General features: G+C 44.2%; 1 protein-coding gene across 2 annotated transcripts in view; it reads right to left on the reverse strand.

Annotated features, from left to right (window-relative positions):
- Positions 1 to 946: 946 nt before the first annotated feature.
- Positions 947 to 15,924, reverse strand: part of NID1 (nidogen 1) — a 96,933-nt gene continuing 81,955 nt past the window's right edge. The window contains exons 15-20 of one of the 2 annotated variants that reach the window (NM_001101155.1): positions 13,109 to 13,235; positions 7,987 to 8,158; positions 6,654 to 6,811; positions 5,360 to 5,483; positions 3,993 to 4,105; positions 947 to 3,020 (exon numbers count right to left, since the gene is read on the reverse strand). In NM_001101155.1, the coding sequence (NP_001094625.1) occupies positions 2,899 to 3,020; positions 3,993 to 4,105; positions 5,360 to 5,483; positions 6,654 to 6,811; positions 7,987 to 8,158; positions 13,109 to 13,235 (816 nt within the window). In that variant the 3' untranslated portion in view covers positions 947 to 2,898. The remainder of the gene's footprint in view (positions 3,021 to 3,992; positions 4,106 to 5,359; positions 5,484 to 6,653; positions 6,812 to 7,986; positions 8,159 to 13,108; positions 13,236 to 15,924) is intronic. The other variant, XM_024986699.2, reaches the window with a different exon arrangement.

Genomic DNA, 15,924 nt, shown 5'->3' on the forward strand with positions numbered 1-15,924 from the left:
GAAATATCAATAACCTCAGAAATGCAGATGACACCACCCTTATGGCAGAAAGTAAAAGGAACTAAAAAGCCTCTTGATGAAAGTGAAAGAGGAAAGTGAAAAAGTTGACTTAAAGCTCAACATTCAGAAAACAAAGACCATGGCATCTGGTCCCATCACTTCATGGCAAATAGATGGGGAAACAATGGAAACAGTGACAGACTTTATTTTGTGGGGCTCCAAAATCCCTGCAGATGGTAACTGCAGCCATGAAATTAAAAGACGCTTACTCCTTGGAAGGAAAGTTATGACCAACCTAGATAGCATATTCAAAAGCAGAGACATTACTTTGTCAACAAAGGTCCATCTAGTCAAGGCTATGGTTTTTCCAGTGGTCATGTATGGATGTGAGAGTTGGACTATGAAGAAAGCTGAGCGCCAAAGAATTGATGCTTTTGAACTGTGGTGTTGGAAAAGACTCTTGAGAGTCCCTTGGACTGCAAGGAGATCCAACCAGTCCATCCTAAAGGAGACTGGTCCTGGGTGTTCATTGGAAGGACTGATGCTGAGGCTGAAACTCCAATACTTTGGCCACCTCATGCGAAGAACTGACTCATTGGAAAAGACCCTGATGCTGGGATGGATTGGGGGCAGGAGGAGAAGGGGATGACAGACGATGAGATGGCTGGATGGCATCATCAACTCAAGGCACATGAGTTTGGGTGAACTCTGGGAGTTGGTGATGGGCAGGGAGGCCTGGTGTGCTGTGGTTCATGGGGTCGCAAAGAGTTGGACATGACTGAGTGACTGAACTGAACTGAAGTTTGTGGACTCACTTGGAGAAAAAAACCATCCCTTATAACACTAGGGGCTAAATAGGTTTTGCAGATTATTAAACGACTGTCTTTCCATTGTGAATCTGCCTCCTGAGATTAAGTATCTTCATTCAAACAAGATAAAAGGAGACTTTTTTAACAAAAAAAGTTTATTTTCTGCACTAAAATTTATACAGCTGTAAACTTAAGGAGTTATCCAATACTTGTACAAATCTGGGGAACAGTTAATAAGCACCTTCAATTGTTTCCACAGTTTAAGAATTTACCGTTTAAAAAATTTTTAGAATGAATCTAGCAAAATGAATAAAATAGTTATAAACATTATACAAAAATCATGACAAAACATTTGATATAGAGGGTTGGATATGGAATGATAAATAGAAAAGGAAAGTTAAACTAATTTATGTGGTTGGGCTATATAAAAGACTCATGTGTTCCCCAAACCTTGTGATTCTTGGGGATATAGTTGCTTCTCAAAACAAACTCCAATTATTCAAGGAAAGGCTCTTTCCATTCAGGCTCCTATGTGCTGTAGAAAAGCAGTGTGTGTACAGGGGAGTTCAGGGTACTGAGGTTTGCAGATTAGAAGAGGGATAGCTTCCTTAAGGAGAAAAATAGGGAAATTCTTTCATGTCCATAAGTGTAGAAATGTCCTCTGGCAAAGAACATACCATTTTTTCTTTGGCATTATTTAAGAGCTTTTCTTATTGCTATTGTTAAATCTCCTCCTTTATCCTTCCTCTTGGGTTTTCCATTTCTGCTGTTGATCAATCTCTTCGTGATACTTTTCACAGAGTCTTCTCACTTTTCATTGAGTCTTCTCACTTCCTTAACCCGATCTTCACTGACTCAAATTCCTTATCCTTAGCTTTCAATTCAAAATTTCCATTTTTTTAGGATTTTGGGAAGCAGTCACCGCACCCCGCCTCCAAATACCACTATCTATATATGGTCAGGAGATGTTTTCTAAACAAGCTCTAGAAACATAAATGTGAAATGTGGTGATGGTCCTTTTAATTACACCAATGAGGAACAAACAGTTTGGCCTTCCTGGATTGTGTCTGTGGATGAGACTACAGTGAGCAAGGGCCATGGATAGAGGATGAACAAAAGAGCACAGAGCTCACGATTGATTTCAGATTGGCTCTCATGGGTGGAGGGCAGAGATGAGGGACTTCAGGGGGTCCCCAGTCCCAGCCTGTATGTCAGATGGGTCTCCACGTGGAGGCTGGACACGGGTGCCAGCAGGGGGGCTGTGCTGCCCAAAGAACCAGATGCTAGGATCCAAGTACTTTGGATAAAGAGGAATACTTTGGTAATCTTTGGTATAATTTAAGGCACATCAATAAAATCCCCATCCTCAAACATCTGACTCTGCACCTTGAATTTCTCTGGACACACTTGATTTAAGCCTTTGCCTACCAACAACTACTTCAGAAATGCCAATAACTTATCTGGGAGAGGCTGCTCAGTGTCATCCACCAAATACCCATATATCTTTTGGGCACGGTGAGTTTTGACCAAAAGGCAGGGCTTTCTCACATCCTGCCTTGGGCAGGATGCAGGATGCAGGTGATATAGAACTCAAGGGTTAAATGCTATGAGTATAAACAGGGAAATCAGAGCACCAAGAAAAACTGTGGGAAAGCAAGCTCCCTCCTTCGCTCACAGCCTTGATGTGTCCAGCAGCTGATGGAACAATGGGTGTCTCAAAGTGAGGCTGAGCTCGTGAGGCCACAAGGAAGGGGGGCAGCTCAGGCCATGAGAAGCTCTGCTCACCATGGGGGTATGAAGGTTGGGGCCAGTTTCCAGCACAAGGATGGGGCATATAATCCTCACTCAGGGCTGTATAAGCTAGTCTGAGGGTTAGGGTCAGGGAGACTTTGTGTAGGAGAAGAGGCTTTCCCATTCCAGAAGCTGAGGGCATGTTTTGGGGAACAATGAAGGCAATGCTGTTGGGGCTCAGGCTGGGTTGGACCTGGGCCTGGTGGCCATTCAGCCACCAGGTCAGACAGTTTTCAGTCTGGACCCTTTCAAGAAGGGCGCTGCTGTGAAATACTTTGGAGAGCACACAAGGAACTCTTCATTTCCGCTCGATACAGTCAACTCCCAGGGTGTTGTCAGGGCAACGGCAGGTCCTGCTTCCTGGGGTGGCCAAGCAGAGGTGGGTGCAGCCACCGTTGTTCACTGAGCAGTAGTTGTGACCTGGAAAAGGCAGAAGTAAGCTCAGTGGTTCGATCAGTTGAGAGAGTGACCTCCATACTAGCCCCCTGTTTGGTCTCTGGGAGGCCAAGCTTAGGGGGGGTCCTGGAGAACAAGGAAGCTGTATAGAAAATTTAACTCAGCTTATCTCCTAGCTGTTTCCTCATCATTAAGGATTTGCCAAATGTGCAAAAACCTTGATTCCTGATCTGGGGGATATACAGATTTACCATCGAAGCTATTAGCAGAGCTCAGGGGGGTTTTTCAGGTCTGGTCATAACATGGAGCTGGAATTTTAAAGCAGAATATGCTTTCTATGCAGCTTGGCCGCTTCCCTAGGGGGCAAGAGGGAAGCCAGGAAGGAGGGAGCCATAGCATAGACTCTGCAGCCAGGCTGCCTAACTTACCCCCATGTCTGCTGCCACAAGCACTGGAAGTGACCGTGTGACTCTGGGCAAGTGGTTTCAGTATCCTCATTTATAAAGTGGGCAAAATAATAACACCTACCTCATAGGGCTGCTATGAGGATTAAGTGAACCAGTGGATACAAAGCACGTAGTGACTTTTAATACACGGGATGTACCCAGCTCACAGGAAGTATCACATCCATGTTTGCAATTATTATTGCTATCAATTATTGTTGTTGCTGTCTGGCCAAATGGATGAACTTTTAAAGCAGGAGAGACCCTAACACTGCTTTTCCTCCTTGGAGCCTGAAGACAGCATACTTTTAGACCCACTCCAAGAGTCAATACTTCTCCTCACCCTTATCCACTATCCACTTCATTCCCTAACATTTTCTGTTGATTCATCTGATTTACCCACTAATTAATGAAGACCCTTGATGGAATGGACTAGGTCTCACCTGCCCTGTGATCAGGGCTACCAGAGGCCACATAGGGGGCAGCCAGAGTGTGGGCTCTGAGCCCCAGGGGCCAACCCAGCCCCTGACTACATAGAGCACAGGTGGGTTACCTTCAGGACACTGAGACAGGGCGGAAGTGATGCCATAGAGCCGGGTCTGCTTGTGGGGGTGGAAGGAATCCGTCTCTTTGGAAACAGCGAGATCTACAGCGACCACAGAATTCCTACAAAGGATGGAAAGTTAAAACGCATCTAACAGCAGGATTTCCCTGATGGTCCAGTGGATAAGACTCTTCACTTTCAATGCAGGGGGCGTGGTTTGATCCCTGGTGGGTGAACTAAGATTCCCTCATGCTATGCGGCATAGCCATACAAACAAAACCCAAAAATATACTAACAAAAAACACATCTAATGGCTTGAACTTTTCTCTACAGGGCAACCTCTTTTGTCGCTTGGAGGATAAAGTGAACGCGTTAGTCTCTCGGTCCTGTCTGACTCTTTGTGACCCCATGGACTGTAACCTGCCAGGCTCCTCTGTCCATGGGATTCTCCAGGCAAGAACACTGGAGTGGGTAGCTATTCTCTTCTCCGGGGGATCTTCCTGACCCTGGGATTGAACCTGGGTCTCCTGCATTGCAGGTGGATTCTTTACCATCTGAGCCACCAGGGAAGCCCTTGGGGGATAAATTGGAGGCCATAAACGGCTTCCCAGGTGGCTCAGACAGTCAAGAATCTGCCTGCCCATGCAGGAGACACAGGAGACGTGGGTTTGATCTCTGGGTTGGGAATATCCCCTGGAGGAGGAAATGGCAACCCACTCAAGTATTCTTGCCAGGGAAATCCCATGGACAGAGAAGCCTGGTGGGCTACAGTCTGTGGGGTGGCAAAGAATCAGACAAGACAGCACAGACAGACACAAAAAAAAACCCAAACAGATACACTGGCCTTACTTCCTAGCCATCCCTCCCTCTTCCTGAAGCCTGCGATTCTCTGGCTTCTTAAAGAAAGGACAAAGGTCAGCTAGCTCTGCCCTCTGGCTCTAAATCCCAAGCTGGGAAATCCACTTTCTATATTGAAGCTCCTGCCACAGCCGCTTGCTTGGTTTAAGCCTACTTTTCTGCAGGAAAGGTCAAGAAGGAGCTTTGGGAATACTGCAGTTTAAGAATTATAATAAAATAGTGGCATGGAGTAGGCACGGTCTCTCCTAGGGAGAGAAGGGACACACGCAGCAAGTCCCCATTTATGGACTTGAAGCTGCCCATCCAAGAGCATCTAGATGATACATGGCACCCCCTGCTTGCCTAGGGTTACTGCCCTCTCCTTCCTTGCCCTCCTCTCTGACAACCAGAGGGCGAGGCAGAGGGGGCATCTCTGGAGGTGGGAAGGTCAAGCCAAGAAGCTGCTTGGAAAGGGTGTGGCCTCCAGAGAGGGCAGCAGGGCAGGTCCCCCAGCCCCCGCGCTGCAGCAGCTGACGTACGTCTTCCAGTCTGTGTAGTACAGATTCTTCCCGAAGCTCGTAACGGCGAAAGGATACTGCAGCCCTTCAAGAACCTTGCGTCTGCTGGACTGACCAGGCTTCAGGCACTCGGCCCGGTGGGCGCCTGTGTGGGGTGAGAACAAGTCGCCCATTGTTCACACAAGAAATGGCCCCTTTGTGTCCAAAACGAAAAGCAAGGAGGGCAAATGTTACACGCTCAGATCCAAGAGAACACAAGATGTGCTCTTCTAAACTGGGAAGCTGTCTGTTATCCTCCCACGCCCCTCTCACTGCTCAGTCCCACCTCCATCCGGTACCCACACCTGGTTCTGATGGGGAGAAGGGAGCCAGAGCAGAGGAAGAGCACCCCATTTCACCCATTTCTGGAGCAGCCAGGGGCTTAGTAAGAAGGATGCCATCTTCCAGCTTCTGTTCAAATCCCTCCTGCCTGAAGCTCCTCTAGACCTCCCCTCCCTGTTTTCAGAGCCCTTAGAATTGCTAAGCTGCTCCCACTGGGTGAGCAGGTACGCACAGCCGCACATCAGTGGCTGCATTATGACCAACTTAAGGCTTGGGTTTTCACTTAACTGTGCTGCTTTACTTCCTGCATCTCCCGTGGTACCTCACAGAGTCTAGAACAAAGGAGGAACTCAACAGAGACTTGATGGATGATTGACATTCTTTCCCAACTGAGCATCCTGCCCACATCAGGGGCACCCCAAATCTGCCCAGGCAGGAGCACACATCGGGACTGCCTTACTTTATCTTCCTTGGCTTCAAGTCCTGCCTTAGCCCTCCTTGGGGACAAGCAGGAGCTACAAAAATGTAAGTCATGAATTGCTTAATAGGTACCAGGATGAGGACAGGCTCTTGGGGGTCAGCAAACTTTTTCTTAAAGGGCCAGATAGTAACTATTTTAGGTTGTGTGAGCCAAGGGGTGAAATCGAGGACATTATATAAGAATTTGCATAAGCTTTTAAAATGTAACATTTAAAAATGTGAAAACCTTTTACAGCTCCCAGGTTATACCAAAACAGGTGGCCAAATCATTTGGCCCAAGGCTGTAGTTTGCTGACCCCTGACCTGGAAGATTGAGAATACTCCCTGGGCTACATCAAGCTGAGGGAAACAGTTTTAGAGCAAAGATATGCAGCTGATGTTTGTGCAGAAAAAAAGCAGTTATCTTATGCCTTATTCCCCACAATAGCTACTCTTGATAGTACAGTGGGTAACAATGATTATTTGGTAAAAAACGGTAAAAAACCCAGGAGCCAGGCCTGGGGCTTTCTGTCACCTGCATCCACCCAGCAGAGCTGAGACGAGTAGGCATCGAAGGTCAGCCCATTGGGCAAGCCCAGGTCGTCCTGCACCAGGATCCTCCGGTTTGTGCCATCCATGTAGGAAGTTTCAATTTTGGGGTTATCTCTGTTCCAATCCGTCCAATAAAGATTCCTGGAGCAAAAGGAAGTGAAAGGGCAAGAGAAACAATGAAGATGTATGAGAAAAAGTTCACTTAAAGACACTTAAAAAGAACCTATGATAGGGAATTCCCTGGCAGTCCAGGGGTTAGAACTTTGCATTTCCACTGCAGGGGGCATGAGTTCAATACCTGGCCAGGGAATTAAGATCCTGCAGGTCATACAGTGCAACCAAGAAATTTAAAAATAAAATAAAAATTAATGGCTATAAAGGATCTGGAGGTGCCAAGACATATTGCCTTTGTAAAGATCCTTCTATTTGGTTTTTCACTTGAATTGTTCTGTTAATAACAACTTCACTTCCCTTAAATATAACTGACATATCTCAATGAAACTGTTTTTAAAAAACAGAGCACCATAACTGACATAAACACATGTGGATTCTCATATGCTGTCAGCACTCAGGAAGGCACAGCAGACCCAGAGGATGAAGCCCAGAAGCAATGCTGGCAGGATAAGTGGTCAAGGCACCTGAAATCAGAGAGGCGGCCAAACAGCCACAGAACAAGAGATGTGGTCTCACGTCAAAGCATCAAGGAGACATGGGCCTAGGGTGTAAGACTCAGAGCCTGCAGTGAGGGAAAGAATGTGCTCACAAAACCCCTAGGGAGGGCCTCCAAGGTGTTCATGCTGGGTTGGGCCCCCGGAAGGAGCCCCAGGGGGACACTGATGCTCCCTTGATATTCTTCTGGGGTTGATACAACTCAAATATTTGATTAACATTCAATCCAAGTGGAAATATCCAATTTCTGAGCCGTCAACTTACAAAGCTCTCGGTAGAAGATTTGAAAGTGGAGCATGGTACTGAGTTCATGATTCCGGTGGATTATAATAAATGTTCTGGCTTCACCTCAGATATCTAGAAGCCACCAACTGTGGCCTCATTCATCCTAAACTCATTCATTTCAGGACAGCAATGCTGGAGTCACAGTCAAACTTTGAGAATATGCACAAGGGCAGATACAAATAGAAGAGACACACACACACAGATTTACACAGAGATACCCTTTCACGGGGGCTTCCCTGGTGGCAAGATCCCATCCCAGTGTCCTTGCCTGGAGAATTCCAAGGACAGAGGAGCCTGGCGGGCTATAGTCCACAGGGTCACACAGAGCTGGACACGACTGAAGCGACTTAGCATGCACGCACCCTCTCACGGAATCTGTTACGATGCCTCTGGGATTCACCAAGTCAGTCTCAAACAGCACCCGGCGCTGGGTCCCATCTAGCTTCGCAACTTCGATCCGATCCAGTTGAGAATCCGTCCAGAAGATGTTGCGCCCAAGGTGGTCAAGAGCAATGCCTTCGGGGCTGCCAAGATCTAGAAGTAAACACCAAACATTACTGATTTTTTTTTTAAACGAGTAAGATGAGGTTTTTCTGATTACTCAGCGCTTTTTCATCTGGCATCCAACCCTTGCACTTTGAGAAAACCAATGGGAGTGTTAAATGCTTGTTAAGATAAACAACACTTAGTGACAAACGTTACGGTGCTACTCATTCCCTTGATGGACGTCCATATGGCGAATGGACGGATGTGTACCATACTGGGAACCCAACCCATACGGATGCTGCAGCTGTGGCCCTGCCTTCAAGGAGCCCACGGCCAATCACAATTCAGACTGAGTTCCAGGCTCTGTGGGAGCATGGAGCAGGAACACTGGACTTAGCCTGGGGAGACCAAGGAACACTTCCTGGGGCAGGCAATACCTCATAAGGCTGGCTACTGCAGGAACAACAGGACGTTCTCAGGCAAAGATCCTGGTCAAGGTTTTCCAAGTAGTGAGACCAGCACACTGATATAAAGGAAGAATGGATAAGGCTTGAAGTATACAATGTCATTCTGTGTGGCTGGAGACCCCGAGGGTGGAGAGTGGCCAGAGATGAAGTTAGGATGCATGTGTTAACAAGCTTAGAGCTTATCTCTTATGTAAAGGGAAGGCACAGGAAGATCTAAAGATGGGGAATGGGACAGACTTATCTTATTCATTAACGGGGGAAAACAGGTCATTGCCGAGAAATAATATATGCAAGAAATCACAGCTGTTATTACTTTCATACAAGTGTTAAGAGTACAAAGAAGGGGTATCAGTGATTGCAAATAACACCCCAGAAGTCTTTACTAGGCTCTAAGTAACTGATTTTCAAGCCAGGGGTTACCACAGTATAAGCTGACTGCAATGGGAGCCTTTAGCACCCACCAAACCTAATCAGGAGTTCAAGATTGCAATGGTTTCCTGACTATAAATACAACCAAAGGGTTTTACTGGGGTCACCTTGGACTCTTCCCCTCTGCTGATTATGGAGGTGAAGGTCATTTAGTATGGCTGGAAGTGGTAACAGGAAGGGGAAGAGCCAAGGATGAAGCTACCCTGCCCCAGGGACTTGGTATGAAACCAGCCCTGCAACACTGTGTTCTTTCATCAATAGCGAAGCAGTCCCAACCCTCAGCCCCCTCCGTATCAGCTTTCACTAAACTCCTACGATGATCATGACTATGAATGATGGAAACATCCAAGCCCCCCTGAAGGACTCCCACCAGAGAAAGCTTATTAAGAGTTAGAAACAATTGTTTCTAATTCTAAACAAGGTCTTTATTATTCCAACCCAAAGCAAAGATTTATAAAGTATAACAAACTGGTTCCAAATGGGGAAAGGACAACATCAAGGATGTATATTGTCACCCTGTTTATTTAAACTTATATATGCAGAGAATATCATGAGAAATGCCGGGCTGGATGAAGCACAGGCTGGAATCAAGATTGCCAGGAGAAATAGCAATAACCTGAGATATGCAGATGACACCACCCTTATGGCAGAAAGCGAAGAAGAACTAAAGAGCCTCTTAATGAAAGAAGAGAGTGAAAATGCTGGTTTAAAACTCAACATTCAGAAAACAAAGATCATGGCATCTGGTCCCATCACTTCATGGCAAGTAGATGGGGAAACAATGGAAACAGTGACAGACTTTATTTTGTGGGGCTCCAAAATCCCTGCAGATGGTGACTGCAGCCATGAAATTAAAAGACACTTGCTCCTTGGAAGAAAAGCTATGACCAACCTAGACAGCATAATAAAAAGCAGAGACATTACTTTGCTAACAAAGCTCCATCTAGTCAAAGCTATGGTTTTTCCAGTAGTCATGTATGGATGAGAGAGTTGGACTATAAAGAAAGCTGAGTGCCAAAGAACTGATGCTTTTGAACTGTGGTGTTGGAGAAGACTCTTGAGAGTTCTTTGGACAGCAAGCAGATCCAACCGGTCCATCCTAAAGGAAATAGGTCCTGAATATTCATTGGAAGGACTGATGCTGAAGATGAAGCTCTAATATTTTGGCCACCTGATGCAAAGAACTGACTCATTTGAAAGACCCTGAAGCTGGGAAAGATTGAAGGTGGGAGGAGAAGGGCATGACAGAGGATAAGATGGTTGGATGGCATCACTGACTCAATGGACATGAGTTTGGGTAAGCTCCGGGAGTTGGTGATGGACAGGGAAGCCTGGTGTGCTGCAGTCCATGGGGTCACAAAGAGTCGGACACAACTGAGCGACTGAACCAACTGAAAATATTTCCCACATCCTTGGAGGCAAAGGGACAATGAGACTGACTTCCAAAGACCCCTTCAGACCTTCAGACAAAATCAGAAGAAATCATTCTAGGGTATATTTGGAACGAGTACATCCTGTCTGAGAGGCACGGGCTATTCAGACATGGTGGGACCAGGGAAGACTGTTTAACAAGAGTATCTTTACAAGTTCCCGGAAGGAACTCCATGCCAATTGTCTTTTTAGAAACAGCCTGGTCTTGACGTCAAACCCAAGAGCAACCAGAACTCCTCCCCCAACCAGAAAAAAACTTCTTTAAAGGCTAAGGAGCCAAAAGGAAAGGCCTGGAAAACCTCATCCTTTACTGTGAGTCAGGGCAAGATGGGAAAATTGCAGGGCTATATATTCCACACTGATTATATCAAAAGGAAACAGATGATGATACTTATTAAAGATATCTGGCTAGGACTTTAACTCAAGGAAAAACAGAGAAGCCCGGGATTCAGACATTATGAAATTAGGAAGAAAAAGAAAAGATACCCACTACCATTTTCACTCGCTAGGAAAATACCATGATGAGAATGTAAGTGGAAGCTTCTTTCTCTTTTTTGAAATTAAAAGGACAATGTATTCCTAGTGATCTTTCTTCTACAAAGATCACATTCTGATTTAATTCTGTATTTTCACAGTGGGCTTTTGTCTGGAATGTTTCTTACTGGTCTTAAAGCTTTCTTGGATCATTATCAGTTCCAAAAACAACAGGAAATAGCAAACGATGACCTACTCCCCACTTCCTGTGGGTTTTGAAGTCAAATTACAGATAATAGAAACAACATTTTCAACAGCATTAAGATGCAAAAAGCATTCTATTCATTAAAGCAAGCCATGAAAACTAGCAGACATTATTTAAATAGCACGTTGGCTTCCAGAAAAGTATTTGAGGTCTGTGTCCATAGTTGACCTGTGTAACTCAACCTCAGCTTAATTCCTGCTATATTATCTGTTATGAAGGAGCCAAGGAAGGAAAAATATATCCCAGGGGCTGTTCCACAGGCACTTCTGACACTATCAAAAGTTGTTAGAGAGACGTTAAATTAGAAAAGCTACACCTAGCCCTTGGAAGAAAAGCTATGACAAACCTAGACAGAGTATTAAAAAACAGAGACATGACTTTGCTGACAAAGGTTCGTCTAGTCAAGGCTTTGGTTTTTCCAGGAGTCATATTCAGATGTGAGCGTTGGACCATAAAGAGGGCTGAGTGCCAAAGAACTGATACTTTTGAATTGTGGTGCTGGAGAGGACTCTTGAGAGTTCTTTGGACTGCAAGGAGATCAAACCAGCCAATCCTAAAGGAAATCAACCTGAATATTCACTGGAAGGACTGATGCTGAAGCTGAAGCTCCAAAACTTAAGCCACTTGATGCTAAAAGCAGACTCATTGGAAAAGACCCTGATGCTGGGAAAGACTGAAGGCAGGAAGAGAAGGGGATGACAGAGAATGAGATGGTTGGATGGCATCACTGACTCAATGGACATGAGTTTGAGCAAACTCCAGGAGATGGTAAGGGACAGGGAGGCCTGGCATGCTGCAGTCCATGGGGTTGCAAAGAGTCAGACACAACTTGGCAACTGAACAATAACACTCAGCCCCAAGCATCAGTAAAAAGAAATACCAAAGAGGCTCAAATATTTTAAAGATGTATCTTTGCTTTTTCCCCCAAGCCAGGAAGTCCTTAAAGATGTACCTTTGAGTGTTTTGCAGAGAAAACAAGATGATTTTACATAGCACATCTCATTGGCAAGGCAATGTTTTTTGACTGAAAATATCTGCAAGGCAGCTGGTTAAGTCACAGACTGAGCAATGTGCAATATTTGACCTTTTCAGTAGAGGAGAATTTTTACAGGTCCTTGGACTTTTTGTCATAATGGACTTGAATTTTGATAAAACATACTCATTTAAAATAGTCTTGACTTGTTGACTGTAGGCATTAAAATAGTAGAGTCCTTGGCTTAAATTGGCACCCATAAGTTAAGGAATTGAGGTTAAATGTTGAGGGGTAGGCTGTGCCAAAGTGTCATGTGGTTTACCATTAGTGATGCAACAGAAACAGAAATATCTGTAAAAGTTCAGCCTACTTTGCTGTACTCCTCTGGCAATCTGAGCAAGGTCCAGTGAGGGTGAGATGGAATAGAGGAGACCCACCCCACCATGAGGTTACAGGTTGAAGTGATAACCCTTCAAATTGAAAACTGTCTTGGGAATAGACTCACCTCTCAGGGACAGTATTTGCCAATATGCTTGTGACCCTCCCATCTTTATGATTTTTCTGTTTATTGCCTCATGGACCACCCCAAGGGGCAGACAGTCTGAGAATCAACTCGAGGCTCAGCAGCCAGAGGGAGATGCATATATCCAAACCAGATGGTTGAGTTTAGCCTTTATTATTCCTTAAAACTGGCTACATACGCTTTCAGAGACAGGCATGGACACTTACCCTGTTTTAATTTTATTTCAGCAACACATCCCAGCTAAGATGTTCATGATTTAGTGATGAGTCCTTGGACTATTCAGAGAAGGCTAGAAAGGGTGATGTTTGGGCCCGAGAACCCAACCCATCTCCAATCACCATATCCTGCAAGCAACCATACACTGCACGACTCTGCTCTCTCCCCCAAGAGCCACGTGGGCTACTAAAAGCAAAACCCAGAATGCTTGCTTGCCCACCTTGTCGAACGATGGTGGCTGGCTCTCCGCCATGTAGACTGGCTCTCCCGATGGAAGGTTGACTGATGTCGGTCCAGTAAACCATCTTGTCCACACAGTCGAAGGCCAGTCCGATGATGACTTTACCCTGGAAGTGTAGACCAGTGGTGAGAGGGTCCCTCTACTCGCGCCTCATGATAGTAGGGATCTTTCATGTGCTTACAGGCATTTGGACACCTTTCAAAATGAAGTGTCTTCGAGTCTTTTGTCCATTTTTAAAATTAAATTATCGAGTGGCAGGAGTTTTTTATAAACTTCAGATAAAAACCCGTTGTCATATAAGTATGTATATGTATGGGGCTTCCCAGGTGGCGCTGGTGGTAAAGAACCCATCTGCCAACGCAGGAGACGTAAGACACATGGGTTTGATCCCTGGGTCAGGAAGATGCCCTGGAGGAGGGCATGGCAACCTGCTTCAGTTTCTCTCAGCAAATAGCACTTTTTCATTTTCTTAAATGATGTTTTTTGGGAGCAAAAGTTTTCAATTTTTGTAAAGTCCAATTTATTATTCTTTTATGGATAATGCTTTTTGTATATTATCTAAGAAACCTTTGACAAACTGAAGATCATAAAAAAGAAATAAAACACATAAATATTGGAAAGGAAGAAGTAAAATGATTCTATTTTAAGACAATATGATTATTTATGTAGAAACTCCTGGGGAATCTATACTAATATTTTAATTAATAATTGAATCTAGCAAGGTTTCAGAATCCAAGATCAACATAAAACTGTATTTCAACATACCATCAAGAAGTAGGATTTTAAGATAATAATGTTTATAATAGCAACAAAACCAAAATATTTTAGGCTGAATACTATAAGACATTGCATACCAAAATTAAAGAAGATGCAAATAAATGAAGAGATGTTAGTTTAATGGATCAAAGATCCAATGCTATCCATATCAAAATCCCAGAAGGCTTTTCTTTCTTTCCTTTTTATAAAGTAGAAACTTACAAGTTCACTCGAAAATATATATGGAAACATAAGTAAAGCCCCTGGACACCACAGAAGTAAAAGACCAGGAAGATGTTTTAGGAGAGAACCAGTTATCAGCACACACTTCCCCTTTAGAGGTCAGGTCATAAAGGACACAGAGACCCTCACCTTACACCGTATACAAAAATAAGCTCAAGATGAATCAGAAACCCAAATGTAACCATTAAAACTATAAATTTCTTAGAAGAAAACATGGTTGAAAGCCTCATAGTGTTTGATTTGGCAATAATTTCTTGGCTATGACATCAAAAGCAAAAAATAGATAAATTGGATCTTATCAAAATGGAAAACTTTTGTTCAGTAAAAGATACAGTCAACAAAGTGAAAAGGTAACCAACTCATGGAAGGTGAGGAAATATTTGCAAGTCATGTATCTGATGAGGGGTTGATAAAATATATGAAGAACTCCTACAGCTCAGTAACAACAACAAAATAACCCAACCACAAAATGGGCAAAGGATATGAATAGATATTTTTCCAAAGAAGATATATAAGTGGCCCTTAAGCACATGAAAAGATGCTAACAAATGTCCATCTAGTCAAAGCTATGGTTTTTCCAGTGGTCATGTATGGATGTGAGAGTTGGACTATAAAGAAAGCTGAGCACCAAAGAATTGATGCTTTTGAACTGTGGTGTTGGAGGAGACTCTTGAGAGTCCCTTGGACTGCAAGGAGATCCAACCAGTCCATCCTAAAGGAAATAGGTCCTGAATACTCATTGGAAGCACTGATGCTGAAGCTGAAACTCCAATACTCTGACCACTTGATACAAAGAAGTGACTCACTGGAAAAGACTCTGACGCTGGGAAAGATTGAAGGTGGGAGGAGAAGGGGATGACAGAGGATGAGATGGTTGGATGGCATCACTGACTGAATGGACATGAGTTTGAGTAAGCTCTGAGAGTTGGTGATGGACAGGGAGGCCTGGCGTCTGCAGTCCATGGGGTTGCAAAGAGTCGGACAGGACTGAGCAACTGAACTGAACTGACCTGAACATCTCATTCACAATCCTTGTGAATGTGAAGTGAAAGTCACTCAGTCGTGTCCAACTCTTTGTGACCCCATGGATTATATAGTCCATGGAATTCTCCAGGTCAGAATCCTGGAGTGGGTAGCCTTTCCCTTCTCCAGGGGATCTTCCCAACCCAGGGATCGAACCCAGGTCTCCCACATTGCAGGAGGATTCTTTACCAGCTGAGCTACAAGGGAAGCCCAATAATACTGGAGGGGGTAGCCTATCCTTTCTCCAGGGGATCTTCCTGATCCAGGAATTGAACTGGGGTCTCCTGCATTGCAGATGCATTCTTTACCAACTAGAGAAATGCAAATCAAAATCACAAAATACCACTTCACACATATTAGTATGGCTACAATTAAAAAAAAAATAATAATGTGTTAGCAAAGTAGCAGGGAAATTTGGAATTTTTGTGCTCTGGTGGTGGGAATGCAAAATGGTGCAGTTGCTAAGGAAAACAGTATGGCAGTTCCTCAAAAAATTAAAAATAGAATTACCATGTAATTTCATGTCTGGTTTATTTCCAAAATAAGTGAAAGTAAGGACTTGAACAGATGTTTGTAAACCCATGTTTATAGAAACATTAATCACAATAGTCAAAAAGCAGAAGCAGCCCAAGTTCTCCACTGATGAACAGATAAACAAAATATGAAATATCCATATGATGGAATATTACTCAGTCATAAAAAGGAAGAAAATTCTGACACATGTCACAATATGGATGAAATCTGAAGATATTATGTTAAGTGAAGTAAGCCAG

This window comes from Bos taurus, chromosome 28, assembly GCF_002263795.3.
Source record: "Bos taurus isolate L1 Dominette 01449 registration number 42190680 breed Hereford chromosome 28, ARS-UCD2.0, whole genome shotgun sequence".
Classification (NCBI taxonomy): Eukaryota; Metazoa; Chordata; class Mammalia; order Artiodactyla; family Bovidae; genus Bos; species Bos taurus.